This window comes from Orbicella franksi, chromosome 2 (genome assembly GCF_964199315.1).
Source record: "Orbicella franksi chromosome 2, jaOrbFran1.1, whole genome shotgun sequence".
Lineage (NCBI taxonomy): Eukaryota > Metazoa > Cnidaria > Anthozoa > Scleractinia > Merulinidae > Orbicella > Orbicella franksi.
This window is the reverse complement of record NC_138146.1, coordinates 25,198,238-25,214,127: the sequence shown is the minus strand read 5'-3', so window position 1 is coordinate 25,214,127 and position 15,890 is coordinate 25,198,238. Positions and strand designations below refer to the sequence as shown.

At 39.2% G+C, this 15,890-nt stretch overlaps 3 protein-coding genes across 3 annotated transcripts in view; 1 reads left to right on the top strand and 2 right to left on the bottom strand.

The window, feature by feature from the left end:
* Positions 1–1,531: 1,531 nt before the first annotated feature.
* Positions 1,532–2,694, bottom strand: LOC145478881 (trace amine-associated receptor 7d-like). The gene has a single exon (XM_081457069.1). It carries the CDS (start codon positions 2,692–2,694, stop codon positions 1,684–1,686), a length of 1,011 nt encoding a protein of 336 aa, XP_081313195.1. The 3' UTR covers positions 1,532–1,683.
* A 2,907-nt stretch (positions 2,695–5,601) lies between these two features.
* LOC145478891 (alpha-1B adrenergic receptor-like) overlaps positions 5,602–15,890 on the bottom strand; it is a 71,182-nt gene continuing 60,893 nt past the window's right edge. Inside the window, exon 2 of the mRNA XM_081457082.1 lies at positions 5,602–5,972. The gene's annotated coding sequence lies outside the window, so the exon portion shown is untranslated. The remainder of the gene's footprint in view (positions 5,973–15,890) is intronic.
* LOC145478882 (uncharacterized) lies at positions 7,929–12,108 on the top strand. Its single transcript, XM_081457071.1, has 2 exons — positions 7,929–8,241; positions 10,045–12,108. Exon 2 carries the CDS (start codon positions 10,071–10,073, stop codon positions 11,073–11,075), a length of 1,005 nt encoding a protein of 334 aa, XP_081313197.1. The 5' UTR covers positions 7,929–8,241; positions 10,045–10,070; the 3' UTR covers positions 11,076–12,108.

Sequence of the window (15,890 nt, the reverse complement as noted above, 5' to 3'; positions counted from 1 at the left end):
TAAAGACAAAGACCAGCAAGGGACCAGGAAATTAGTTATTTATTAGACCTGAGATGTTGGACTTCGTTTTAAGATAGCGGCCATATTAGACCAACATGGCCGTTGTATGGACTTCATCCTCCTCTTAGCCGGTAAAAGAGATGGGAATCTAACAGAGATAAAATTTTAGGTGACAGTTTTATATTTTAATTTTCACACAAAGACTGTCAGGTTAGTATATTAAAAGTTATTTAAAAGCTATTTGTCACTTGTCCACTCGGTTTATTACTTTGCACAACATAGCCTGTAACTCACATCATCACGGCTCGCAGGGACTCTAAAGTGAGAGGTCACGTATGTTCTCGGGACAAAAGTAATGACTTTATTTCAAGGGATCCAAAAAAAAAGTCGTAAGAAACAATTTAATGTTATTTTACAATTATAAATACGGCGTGTTTAAAACTAGTCCAGTTCCTGAACGTTCCCGCCCCACCGTTTTATAGGGGTTCAGCTCAAACGGGACAAGAGAGAGTCAAGTTCCATCTGGTTACTTAGGGCAGCTACTGATAACACGATAATGAACCAAAAGCGGACCTCTCCTCCAAAAATTCCAGTCTGCAAGCAGATCAGACGGACTCGCTAGTAGTCGCAAGAAGGCGCAAGTTGAACTTGCGTAGAGACTTGCCTTGGGTGCATGGCCAAACGGACTCGCGAGTCTCCTCACAAGTACACGCAAGTCGCAAAAAAAAAAATTAACGATACGGGCTTTTTAATTAGTCCCCCGCGGCCAAAATGCTGTATTTCATTGGCTAATAGGTTGCTATAACAACGAATGAAGGTCGCCACTCAGTTTCCATTGGTTTGGGTTGGGTGGCCAAACGGTGACAAACTTGCGTCGACTCGCGTGCAAATTTGATCCCGACCAAAGTTAGCGCAAGTCAACGCATGTGCACGCCAGGCCTGACAAAACGGAGTCGCAAATAGACCTAAGGTTGCAGCTTGCATCTGCTTGCGAGTTTGTTTGGCCAGGGTTTTAGATCGCAAAAAGACCCTCGCATGGAAGTTGCGTTGAAAAAACAACAACTTATGCAGCTGGCCAAGCACTGTCAAAATGAAATTCCTGTTAAGAATCAAAGTATGGGTTTTCCGGGAACCGTTTTTCGCAACACTCAGCAGCTCACAACCTGGGTGGCGGGAGACTTTCCATTACAAGTGTACCGTCATCGTGAAGTCGAAATTTCTTTTTACATACATACATACATCCTTTATTATCTTTCCCCATGGGGGCTTTTCGAAGACAATGTGGTACAATACTACAATTAAATACTAATATACTAAAATTATTTCAGTAAAAATGGTCATAGGCGTAACCCGGATAGGTGCAATGAACAAAAGCAGAAGCTAAAAGTATACTATCCGACTCCACAAGGACACTTATTTAAATTAGATAAATCAAACAAGAAGGCTTTTCAATTAGTTTTACGGAGATAACAGGAGTTAACCGGTTTTCCAAGCGTTGTGATTACCTGTGATTGACACGAAAGGAGTTCTTTCAGCCGAAATTATGTAGACTGATCTGGATCTTGATTTTGAACCTCGGCAATGGTTATCACAATCATGGTATTTGAGGTTAACTACTACAACATTGTTGTTATCACTGATATTCTTCAGTATTTTCACGGCTTAATTAGGGCGCTGATCAATCTATCGCGATGCTTTCACTGAGCTGCGGTTTAAGTCGTTACTGGAAGCTCTAGATGAGCGCTCCATCAAACAGAAGCGTTCCCTTGATCGATTTCCCTCCTTTCGGCACGTTTTACACAGTTCTGTTCGAATGTCCCTTTTCAAGAACGCATAAACGGCGAAGTTCATTCCCGAGTTGAGTAAGATGAGAAGTCGGGAAATTTGAACGACAGATGAAGACACAGTGCATGGGAGGAAGTTTCCGCAGATGGCCCGATACAGAGAGGGAATCCAACACAGCACAAAAAATGTTATAACGAAACCAAGTACTTTCACTGTCGAGGAACGCTCGCGACGTCTTTGAGATATAACATGTTCACTGTCACCTCCCTTGTGATTAAATCTCAGCTGAGAAATGTGTTCCGTTGATCGTCTTCTCTGTTTTATAGCAGTGAATAATATCTTAGTGTACGCATAAACCAAGAAGATCGAAGGTAGGAACGACACGAGGAAAATCTGCAGGATTGTGACAACTTTATCAGCGGTGTCCTGGATGCTAATTGGAGCATCAAGCCAGAAAAGACAGACAAAATTTAAAATTCCCGGCAGTATCCACGACGAGGATATAAGACCTACTACCAGTTTAGACGTCATGCATCTGGTGTATTTTAATGGATATAACACACAGAGATAACGGTCCAATGTCAGCACGCAAAGACAGCATATCGACACGCTGATTGGATAGTTGTAAAACGAGCCGCGTACGGCCAAGGGCCAAATACACATAGCTGGTCTCCAAAGACAAATGAGTTCCGATGGTGTAATGATCAAACCAGTGCAGAAATCAGCTGTGGCAAGTGACAGAACATACCAGTTTGCTGTGCAATGTAATCGCTTCCTGGTACAGATTAACCACATAACTATACCATTTCCAAAAACAGCCACGAGGGATATTATGGACTTTAAGGACCAGTAAACCATACTTGGAAAAAACCCTTCGTTCGCCTTGATGCTTGAATACGATGTGTTCATCTTGCTACCGACAGAGAAAAATCTCCTGAATATAAAGGTATAGGGATAGTCTGGTGCTTCTAGAAACTGAAAGAGATTCAAATTAAAGTGATGGAATGGAGGTTTTATCTTATATAATTGATTTTTCCTGTCGTATTTCATCAAGACGCGGCCATCCTACAACGAAGAGCACGCGTAATTCACAAAAAATTCGACTACGGTCGTAGTGTCAGTGTTGACACCATTACGGTAGAACAGGAATTTGAGTACACCTAAAGGTCATTTTCAGATTATGCTTTTAATTAGAAGTGACCAGCAACACCCGTCACTAGAATAGGGTAAATTGACAACAAAGTAAATAAAATGTATTTTAATACATGAAACTAATGACCAAGTCTCATTAGAGACGGGAAATTCTTCCAAAATGGGTTTCCCGTCGGTTGCGGGTTCCCCATGCTAGTGTGAAGACGCGACAGGACAATTTTTTGACGAAAAACTTGTCCAAATTTACCCGACTTCCTATCTGTCTGCGTCGACGAGTTTTGTTTCCGTCGATAATCCGTCACAACAGTTTGCTGGTTGATTTTCTGGAGAAAATTCTACAAAAGGACTGGAACTAAGGCCAAAGCAAAGCGCTAAACCTCTAAGTCCTCTAAAATTCTAACCTGTCCTATGAAAATTTATGAAGGTTAAGTTAGGCGAGTTTGGCTTCACGAATTCACACTAGGACAGAAAACTAGATTAGATTCTTGTCTTCAATTATAAATACATCTAATATAGAGTTCAAGTAAGTTCTGTTCCGATCCAGATGGACTGGGATTTTAAAAATTATCTGTTTGAATCTTTTTTTTTCTGGCTTCGTTGGAGAAATTTGAAAACGCAGCTATATATTACAACGGTTAGGACTACCATCCACACTAATCAGGAGAAATCGCCCACCGAAAACGGTGATTTTTGAAAACAATCTTCAAACCGGAGGAATTCTACAACGCCCACTTTGCGTTTTAGTGTGGGCGGAAAACATTTTGAAAAAACCATGACGTCACGGTAATAATTTGCCCGAGTCTTCTCAAACCCAAATCCAAAGTGGTTTTTCTACCGCCCGTGATTGTTGCTTTTAAAAATTTCTCCGACGTCCTTAGAGTGAGAACTCCATTTTAAAATTTCTCCGGCGTAGTGTGGACGAGCCTCTATTTGTTTTTCAGTGGTGTCCACCGACCTTGTGTCAACCATTTTTTCAAATCTTAAAAAATTAAGCCTATGTAAATCACGTCAGTCCTGTTATTGGAATTATTTCTAGAGTATTTGTCTCGCATATGAGTTTCACTCTAAATCCCTTCCTTTGATGACACATGACAGTCTAGGACTTCAATTTAATGTCTGTAATGACCAAACTTTCTTAAGCCGACTTCAGGTCATTGAACTACACGGAAAAAAGGTATCGAATTTAGCTCAGAGACAATGCGCTGTTAGGGTATGGGGATTGTTCATCTTCTAAAAGAAAATTGATTAAATTATTTGCACTGTATGAACCTCCGGAAATATACGGTAGAACACGGGTTCATCGGTTTCCACTGGCCTTAATTTCCAAACCATTTTTCAAAAGTTAAAAAGCAAGGCTATGCACGCGCCTGTCATGTTTTTTACGAATCAAAGTTGTGTACTGACAAACTTAAATATTATCTGGCATGTTGAGCTTTACTTTCACTTTTGCAAGGACTTCAATCTAATGTCAAGCTTAATCTTTTTTAGTAAAATTCAAGCGAAGTGAACGGGATTTCAAATTCAGTAAAAAAAAAAAAACGATCCTCTGTAGAGGGTATTTTAGAAGAATGCTTTACGCACTGTTGTATACATCGCACTATTTGTACTCCGCTGTCGAGAGTAGTTATGTTACCCCCAGAAACTGTGAATGTATATGTAGAACACCTTTTTTTTTCTTTTTTTTTTTTTCATATTTTCTTTCTATGTTGTCGTTTTAGGTGTAACGTTAAGAGAGAACCAAAAGATAAACTAATCTCTAACGCGGGTCGATATATATATACATATATCAAGTGTATTTTACAGCACCTTTAGGAACCTTTAGAAATCGGTTCATTCGGATGAACAACGTAAAATTAGGCAGAAAAGGAGACTTTGTAGAACTCACCTTAAACGCAAATTCGCAAGGATGTTGAAAATAGATGTATAAACAAAATATTCAGGGACTGGGTTTTGAATGACTAAGCGACAATCACGGGTGTATTTAAAGTGACGTTGGCGAGTGCAGACAACTTTGACAGCTTGACGGCCTGTATTTGCTTTTATCTGCGTTTCAATTAAGAGAACATAATGAATTTTACTTTCAAGAAACAATTTTAACAACAATAGAATCCTCTGTCTCTTTTATCAAATGTTTCATTTTTTTTTACTTCAAGCTCTACCAAGCAAACCCTTCAAGATTTTCCGCGTGCGAAAATAATCAAGGTTAATATTGCATACAAGCCAAGAGGTACTACCTAGATATAAATTACAATTCTATATTTTGAGTGCGCCGTTACCGCTATTTGAACAGGTGAAAAGAAGGGCAGACTTCAACCACCGTGTATATTTATATTTGGGTGTTTTCGGATGTTCATGGAATAAAAGTACCGTACCTTTGTTTCGATGTTTTAATAGCAGTATCTAACAAAATGCCGTGCTTCTACTCCGCATTTGGGATTCAATAGTTTCACAAACGGTCCACTATATTTTGGTAAAAATAATTGAATAGAGATAGTCCTTGTTTCAATTCAAGCCTTTGTGTTATATTTGTGCAATTTTCTAATTTTATTGCTGCCCTGTAACACCCAGCCCGGTAAATAAGTCAAAGGTAAAAATGAAATATCAAGACAAGCGCTATATACTGACCTAACTTACTTTCCAACACGCGAAAACTGTTACCAAGTGCATGTTTTTGTTATTGTTGTTGTTTGTTTGTTTTTCATCTAATCATGCAAATTATTATACATTGAACTCACTATCTCTTTTCTGATTGGCCGAAAGCGTACAGTGAATTTTCGAAATCTGCGCCTGTGACGTCATATCTGCAGATTATACAATAATCATGTCAAGGATACTCAAGGTCACGGGTAATCATGTCAAGTTCGCGCGCTTTGTGTTGCTTGTCGTCAGTGAAGAAGCAAAAACATGACTTCCACTTTTTTCGTTCAATGTATAACAAAACAATTATTAGATTCGGGTTTTGTGATATCCAGAATAATCAAGGTCTCGGTAAGGGTTATCAGCCGAAGCCGAAGGCTTCGGCTGATAACCCCTACCTCGACTTTGATTATTCTGGATATCACAAAACCCTCATCCAATATAATTGTTTAGAATTGTACCTTGAACGTAGAAATGTGCTTAATTCATCCCTATCATCGTACATTTGTGGATAATTGTTTCAGGATGTAATTTTTTTCTGTATGGTACAAAAATCGAAGTTATACTTTACAAAAATGTCTACAACTTTTTGAGATGAAACTGAACACTGGGTACAGGGAGGGACGGTCCATGCTCGTTTCACGGCACCGATACATGAGGACGAGGCGCAGACGCTGAAACATGTTGATTTGGCCTGGAAAGGAATTACCGTATTTTCTCAATTAAACGCCGGACCCCGATTAAACGCCGGCCGCGTATAAACACCGGGTTCACGAGGCCAATTTTGAAATAAACGCCGGGGGCGTTTAATCGAGGCCCCGGCGTTTATTTGCGTTCGAACCAACAATTTGATTTTTCCCTTATTAAATAGCACTACTGCGACATACTAGTACGCTATGGTGTTTTGATAATCTTAATAGACGTTCAAAAGGAAAAGTCCGGCTTAACATAACAAGAATAGTAGCTGAACAACAAAATAAAACAAAATGTTCGTGTTCATGTTGTCATTAAGTCTTATTACCGATAACGCACTTTCTTTCGTGTGTTATAGTGCTCACTGTCACTAAAATCGCGAGGATCCCTCCAGCGTTTGTTTATGAGCTGTTTCAATCTTGTCATAAGTTGTCCTTTCTGAGAGGAAATCGCACATTGAATAGAAATAGGGACTTCAAGGCCGCCTTGTTCCAAGTTGCTAGCTCGGTAGGTTTCCTGTCTCACTTTAGCCGAAATTTTCCCTCCATGTTTTACAAAGAAGCAAAGAGCGGAAGAGAGTTCGATTGGGATGTGTCCGACATTTATATTCTCATTATCAGGGTCATGCACACGATAAACAGCCATCGCACACGGATCGTATTTGTTGTTTTCTTCATGACTTACAATAAGACCTTCGCCAATCGCAATATCTTTCCAGAAGTTAACGAGTTTGTTGTTTATGACAATTAAGGTACATTAAAAATCGTAAATGCGGACGCTTAACTGATAGTATCGAGGAGAACGATGGCGACATTGCCGTTTATACGGAACTTAAAACTTTGTATCCATACTTGCTCCTATTTATTTTACATATTTTTGTTCTGTTCAGTGCCACATGTCCCGATTGTAACATACATGTGCTGTTTATAATGCTGTATCTTTTAGCAATAATCATCCTCCAAGACTCAGGGACAGTTTACCGAATGGAAAAGTCATTTCGTGGTGACAAACTGCCCTAGGTTTCGGAGGATGGGTGAATAAATCAATCTGAAAAAAATGACAGAATATTGCACTTCATAAATAAACGCCGGGCCCCGATTAAACGCCGGCTTCAAATAAACGTCGGGTCCACGAGGCCAATTTTGAAATAAACGCCGGGGGCGTTTAATTGAGAAAATACGGTACAGGGATTATATTGCGCCAGGGCTCCTTTTCTTTGTTCTGCGGGGAGGGGGCGGGGGGAATCAATTAAATACACTCCATGAAATATAAAGAGTCTTAGAAGCTGGTGGTGGCTTTGATTTGGTGGCTTTGATGGTAACGAGGGAGATCGGGGCTGATCAGTTCCCCTGAAATATTGTCCTGATATTACCCGCTCTAAAACATGCTCCTCTATTCGTTCCTCTAACACCCACGGCAACAAAATAAATGTATTCCTCTAACTTTCCAAATGATACTATTTTCAATACAATAATTGAATACTTGCTAATCAATTCTGAGCTAGCCAGTTAACGTGCGCAAAAAGCCGCGCTATTCACTTGTTTGATACTTACTAACGCTTAGGGAATAAATTTGTTTTTCTACACGTAAGATGTTCGGAACTTTCCTAACAAAAGGCGCCCTGTTACAGCTCCCGATTCTGTAAATGTTGCTTTTTTGCTTATGATCCATTATGCACCAGTGAAAACCAGTTTTGAAGTTGTTCGCCAGTTTTAATCTGTTATCAGTTTCCTTTATTCTCGAGAGAGACGCATTTAGCGGTGCGTAAGTTAACACGTTGTTCTGGGAATTAGGTGCGAACCGAGGACCAAGAGGGTTGAAGTTCAAGCTATTATCAACGTGCGTTAGTTTCGAAGTGTCGTAGCGTGACATTCACAGCATTTGTAATATTTGCGAATGTTGAATATTCCACGAGGTTAATTGAGTCGCCACAAAACTGACATCGCCATCGACAACAGCACGCGTCAGATACAGGTATGTTTTAAACCTTGAGTTGTAATGTACAAAGTTCATCTTGCTTTCTTCCGCTCTCAGCCGAGTTGTTACCAAACAAACGTCCCGGAAACATGCAAACTTTGATACACGCGATGTAACTTTACTGAGCCCTTTATAATGGCCCTTTGAAAATAAACACTAAAGAATGTAGTTGCACTCGCTACCGCTCGTACGGTTAATGAACAAATTTTTAAGCCCATGATCTCAGGTAAAGTCGCAGATATTGTTTAAGGATTAGTTCGTGTCTTCGACTGAATGAATATATAAAGTAATTAGCGATTCGCGGACTCTGGTGTGATTCGATCAGAATTGATCTCTCTACATGTAGCTCACGGAATCGAATAATTTATTTGAGATCGATCATCTACTGACCTTCTATACTGCTTCAAGGTCTAATCTGAGTTGTTGAAATTATACCGAACTGAAGACGGAAAAAATGCCAACTTGAAAGTGACAGAGATGACGATGAGAAATGAAGTCGTGTACTACCAAAAGTAGTATTGGAGGGCTGCTCGCCCGAACCTAGTTAAATGATGATTCATCAAAGCAGTGTTTAGAGGTTTTTATTTGCATATTGGTTCTCAAGATCGATATTTTTCTGACTTGCCAAACCGTGGCGGAGTATAGATAGGAAGTATTTGTCAAAGCGTCTTAATATATTTAACTCATAGTGCAATGTGGCTTATGTGTGGAAATGATATAACGTGAAGAGGTAATTTAATATTCAAAACAAAGCAGGTGAATGTAATGGAATTATTGTTAGCACGGTCTTTAAACCAAAACCAAACTACAACTGTTACAACCAATGAAATAAAAGATGTGTTTATTGTCCATCGTGGTTACATAGATAAATGCACACTATCATTAGGTGGTCGCGATGTTTCGGCAACTAACTGTAAACTGTCCGAAATAAAGTTACTATCCAACGTTGGATTAATCGAGCGTAAGCGAACTCAATTGAAGTTAATTGCTGGTTTTATTGTCATTCTTTCAAAAATAAAAATCAAGAAACTGATATGTGATAGCTGGATGATATATAAACAACGTCGCCGAGAGTTTGGTCTAGAAGGTTTCTCATACCTGCGTTTTTCAGAGACATATTTCACCTAGTACATTTATTGAGACGCCATGTTGACGTCCTGCGGAGTGGAACCAACATGGCGAACATAAAGAAACAGAAACATCTGTCATTGAGATAGGCTCCTAACACGAAACTTTACTACTCTAGAGTTCCGACACATTGAAATTAATACTTCGTTTAATAAAAGGACTGTTGCAGTTATTAGAATTCGAAGATACATCATCTTTTGCCATATGCACGCGATAGCCTTCTCGGCTCGCCATTTTTATGTTACGCAACGCAAAAACTGTCACATACTCGATTATAAAACAAAGACACCCGGTCAAGCTAAACTTTGTACAACTTCAAGTCCTCAGAAGGTCTCATATCTGATGAAACTAAAACCACAAAAGGATGGAGCCAAATGCATTTTCTTATGTTCTGTGGAGTAAGATGAATGTGTTTTTACTAATTATAACGACCCATAGGCGTTGGAAAGCTCAACGATTCCTGGGCTTAGTACATAAGAAAGACTGCAGGCAGAAAATCATTTTCTCAGTACAGCTTACAATGCGCACAGTCTAACAAATAAACACATTTCAACCTGGATGAGACGACCAAAATTTGTGTGTTTCGCCAGAAATGTGTTTTTCAGTATTTTTACAGATTGGATGACACTCTATATATCTGAGATTGAACCACACTTTATTCTTTTTTCCCAGTAACACTTACATAAAACCAACTCAAGATGCATTCGGAGTCCAGGCTTGGAAACAATGAGTACCGTAACTGGATTGAAGTGGGGCAATTCCTGCTGTTTCTCTCAGATGTCATACACTCTCATTTAGCAACGGAGTTCAATGCGTTCTACGACGCCTTAACAGTCATGGTAGGGTCTGGAACAAAGTGCCACTGTACGTATGCTCCCCGAAAACATAACACGCACAGCTGTAAGTGGGCTCAAGCCATCGCGAGTTATCACCGATGTCCATCAAAGATCACTTGGTGGGTTTCTGACAATTCTAAATGGGACGATTCTGTATTGGGACCAATGGAAATCGCTCGGCTTTACTCCGGTGAGAAATCCGTGGGCGGCTTACGGTATTTACAGCTTATTCGGCGATGTTCCTATTTTAACGTCTCAGAAAGGTCTCTCAGTGACGTTATTAATGTTTGGAAGAATGTCTGGGGAAATGCACCCGGTCAGAGCATTGGTCACGAGGAGAAACTTCGGGCAGTTGATGTAATAACGAAAGTTCTGCATGAATCTTGGTTTAGAGGGGAACCAAACACCAAGAAAGCCTTGAATGACATCCAATCAGTCGGATTCTGGGATTATTCCAAGCTTCAAACAGCTGAAGTAAATGTGATGCGTAATTACCGAGAGCTGCTAGAGAACAAGAGACAGAAAATGGCTGAAGACATCATGGACGTAAACACAAAACTGGAAAACGCCGAAAGCCTGTTGAAAACCGCGCGAGATCCGGACCAACGCACAGCAGTACCTCTGCGGGAATCTTTCTTATTGTGTTTATTTAACTTTGTTGCAGTTAATTTCAAACTTTTTACAAAGGGTCGACAGAATGTTCATCACCATTTGATGGAAGCTCTTTGTGGTTTTCTTTACTGGTTCACGTTCTACGTTTACATTATTCTTATTTTAGCCTCCATCTGTATTCTTGTTGGAGGTTTAGCAGCAACTTTTGCTGCTGTTAGTTGCAGTCTTTATGTGAAAACCTTCAAACAAGTTTGAACAAAGGCAACAGCCTTTAGCTTTCATGCCCATTTATTTTATAAATGCGATAAATTGTTTACCGAAAGCATGTGACTTTTTTTACTTAAAACCAAAACCAAAGTAATCACTCTGACCAATCACAAAGGCCGGAAAGGCAATCCGATGAACCAATTCAAACTCGAAGTATAGCTGACGAGAAGCGCAGGAAAACGTCAACGAGCGAATTAGGGTTTTACACATTGTGTTTAAATTTTTCACTATTATGCTAATGCTCGATGCTTAAAAATCTCACTATTATGCTCAAAAGGCGTCACTAATATTATGTTGCCAAAAATATTATAATATTTACCCTTAACGCCTATTATATATATATCGGAAGCACGAAGAACGGCTCAAAGTAATTCTCCATTGCTTCTGACTTGGGTATTGCAAAATGATTTTCTTGTAACTTCTTTCTAACTCTGATGTAGCAGAAGAGGGTTGAATTAGCAAAACCTGTTGACATGTGCTGTATGTACTGTGTATAGTCAAGTGGCTGGTGCTCAGTTTTCTCGTGGCCTACCCAAGACCCCCCAACTATCAGCCAGTTTTTGTCACTAGTGACCTCGTGCTCAGTTCTTTTCCCCGACTACTGTGCTCAACTTAATGCGGCTATGATATGTAAAACCCGAGAACGAATGGATCTCTTCGGCGATACGGCGACCATTTTGAATTTTGTTGTTTCAAATAGCTATTATGGGATGCTCAGGGGGCAAATTAGTATGTCTTTGCCCATAAGCATCCCATAATAGGTGAAGCAATAGAATTCCAAATTGCCGCCGTATCACTGAAAAGGTCCATCACAATTAGTTTTGGTTTATCTTCTTACTGGACGAAAAAGTGGCGCGAGTTTTTTAACCCAATCGCATAGCGTAGTCATGTAAAAGCAATTACTTTCGACAATCAAGAGAAAACCGCTATAACAGATTCCATGTTGCCGTGCGTCTGTTCAATAATAGATCACAGATGACGTCAAAATGTGGTAAGAACATCAGTGACACACTCGGCTATCGCCTCGTGTACCACTTACTTGTTCTTACCACATTTTGTCGTCTTCTGTGATCTATTACTGACCAGACGCACGGCAACATGGAATCTATTTGCTTTATATAATAAAGAAACAACAGAAAAAGCTTTTTTATTGTAAAATCTTTCAACATAACTCGAAAGCTGGCTTTGGCGAACACGAAAAAAAAGCCATTTGACGTAATCTATTGTCTATACAAAATGAAGCAATCTCATTGGTTGCTATGCGAAGCAAAGAATTGTGATTGGTCCAGAAAAATCACGCCACTGTCAAACTTGAGTCGAAAGTCGCTTCTCGTGGATCGAAAACTTACAGTGAAAGTAAAATTGAACTGCGAAATCCACAAATCTTGAAGAAAATGCTAAAAAATGAAGTTAGTTTTTGTCATCAGAGCAGCCCTTTGAGCCGAAAAGCTTGGATGTTGTCTTGAATATCGCAGGAGTTGAAAAATCACGCTCGGAAAACTTGCGCTTGCGGTCAACACTGAAGGCCATTCGATTCGAATTTTGGATGAAAGGAGCGTTAGTGACGGTGGAAATTCGTGTCCTCTGTGGTTGGTGATTCTCAAGTCAGTTTGATGTAGCGTCGGAGACACCTTAGAGCTGGGATACAGTTGGCCGCGAGCTGTAGCTAGCCCTACTTTTCTCGCTACTGTGCCCTGAAACGAAATGGAACATTAAATTCGAGACAAAGCAATGGTTTCTTGCCTAAAGTAATTTCAAGACCAATTTTGTGTTTGGTTTAGTCTTGCTCGACTGCCGACTGAGACTGCCCGGGTATTTTTTCTGCCGAGGAGTCATTTTCTAGAAAAGAAACGGCGTTTTCTTTCTTCTTCCAGACTCTCGTACTGTTCAATGCCTCGACAAGACGTTTTTGTACCTTATCTTTCCCCAGTCAGGCAAAATAGTATCTAAATTATTCAAAACTAACCGCCATTTTAAACACAGAGGGAAAATTCTTGAAATGATGACGTTAATCGTGCGTCTGTCGTCTAATAGATCATAAGCGAGAACCTATCAAAATGCGAGAATAACTTGGGTTATTATATAAAAAGTCATACATGTATATGACAGACACATCTAAATCGGGTATCTAAATGACAAGACCCGTTTTACAATCAACGCCACATTATTTCGCTGATTTCTGTTGTTACTTCATCATCTACACTTTACTATTCACGGGAGATTCTTTCCCAGCGTTCATTTTATTGACTTTATTGACCTAAATTAGTAGATTCATCACCATTTCACAGAGGACCCGAACACTGTATCAACAATAATATAATCATGGGTAAGTGTGCTGTTGATTTACCTGTGTTCCTGTGTCTTTTTGAGCCGTTTATAAGAGTTTTGAATAGAAGCGAAGGCGGTTTACCTTTCGAATATTATCTTGGTTGCCGCTTTGTAAATGTGACGCTCCGATTAAGTCTTAATTTAAGAAACCTGAGAATCTCTCCCCCAATGAAAGTTAATAGTTAATGACGATTATAATGAAACCTCGAGACGCAATCGGAGCGTTATACTGTATTTACAATTCAAAGGGGCAGACAAAATAACTTGAGTCTCTATTGACTATTTATTTCTTCAGTTCTGTAAGTCAAACATTTTTTTTCCTAAATAGAGCAAATTAGGCCGGTACCCCGCTTTGCCCAAGATAGTAATTCAATGCTTGGCCATTTCCGACTTAACTTTAACAAACTCATTTTCTATATGATACGTTTTGCACGAGGACTTGTTCCGAAAAAGAGGCAGACGGCAACTTGGAAGTGGTCTACCCGTCAAAGATAAATGATCAAAGCATTTACCGCCTTTGAGTTTGACTCTGTGCCATTCCGAACACTGAAGAATCGATGCTTTAGTTTTGGTTTGTATTGGTTTTTTGACCGTCTTGATTCCTAATATAAATTCCTCTTAGCTTCCTTTCAGCGCCGAAAGGTTTTTTTTGTCTTACTTTATATTAGGTTCGGAAATTAAGTAATGATATTACGCATGGTTATTTAACAAATTGCCACGATGCCCCATGACATAACGGCCAGGAAGTCTTCTTTATTTGTCATCTTCATATCACATATATCTGCCTGGGATAAACATTAGCTAACAGTATATAGACTTATCCGACATCTTGGAAAAAGCTGCATTACCCACAATTGGTCTGTACGATCTGTTGACAATTTGTTATATGATAAACCTCTGATTATTAATCAAGCCTTCAATGAGGCGTTTTAATATTTTATGATATTACTATTCACGGCATGTTAATATTACTTCTTCTTTCGGATAGTTTTGTGGTTTTCGTTCTTCAATGAAAATGAAATTAATTATTTTTAATCAATGTGTTAACGTGCCTTGTGACAACTGAAAAAATATTTTCTGACCTACTTTTGAGATCGAGAACTGGTTATTTTGTATTCAGTGGTGAACGGTAAGATTTAAGGTATAATGGATTTTAAGGAACATGAACTCACATGCACCCGCACGTAGAATATTGTATGATATTTAGTACCAATCCATGAGGTTCAGGATAATCAAGTAATGACGCGGCAGTTTTTTCTTTTGCCTGTGAAATGATTTTTAGATCATCTGTTTGTTTACATTTCGTTTGTTACTTAGCTTCGCACTATCTCACGCTTTCGTTTCAGAGTTTAAAACGGATGTCCATTTTTGCCGTCGGTAAATTACACAGGACTTTGAGTGCTACTTATTGCACCATCATGTTCATTTAAATGTGTTATATTCCCAAGTACTTGAAGCACTTTAAACATATTCCCGCGCATTCGTGGAATTAATATTGCTTTTTGCCGCAGAATAAACGGAAATTTCACGTTGTGTAGAAAAGTCCTTTTCCGCTTCCAGGAATGTACCATACACATTTTGGGCACAAAATGTTGAGATTAGGCCGGAATAAACAATTTGGAAAAAATATATTTACTACTTTCCTCGAAAACAAGTCTACAAACTGAAAATTGAGTTCTATTAACTCATAACGTCCTCTTATTCTAGTAATTAAGATATATTATGTTTCAATTCACGGTGAATGATCACCGCGTTTTGATTTAGCTCTTAATAACGATTGACACTTTAATTTCGCGGCCTTTTAATTTTAGGGCCCTCCGAACCCAATGCTATATCACCGGAAATATACAATTACGTTTTTTCTCAGGAGTGCGCCGTTCTTCACTGAAAATCTTTACGAAAAATCTTTACAAATTGATGACTAACGTTAAATATATAAAAAGATGCAACGCATGCTTTCCAAATTCTTCTTTTCGGTGAAAAAAGCGGAAAGGAATTGTTTCTTTCTCCTTGGTTTTGATAATGGCTTTTCAGCTTTAGCCTAATTCAAGTGCTTGTGGGTGTTACTAAAATTATTCCGCTTACCATAGTGACTAAGGACATAACTTGACGTTCTAGCACAGTTGACCCACAGAACCATGTGAATAGATCTGAACCAGTATCTCGAGCACAATACTAAGCGTGTATTGCTCGATGAAAAGATGATAGTTTATGTACCCTTTTCAAAAGCTTCAGGAAAAACAGAAGCAAGTCTTCGAAGTTTTCAATCAAACGTTCGTACAGGATATCTTTGGCTGGCTTCCAATTCAAACCCAGAAAGGTGACTTTCATGTCTCCTGCCCCTGTATAGCCCCCATGTATTTCGATTGAGATCATGAGGTCAAAGCCTAAGAGTCAAACATTGAAGAAATTTACTGCTAGCATGGGTTAACGTTCAGCTGGAACAACAAGTGGTGGATTAAACTGAACACACAA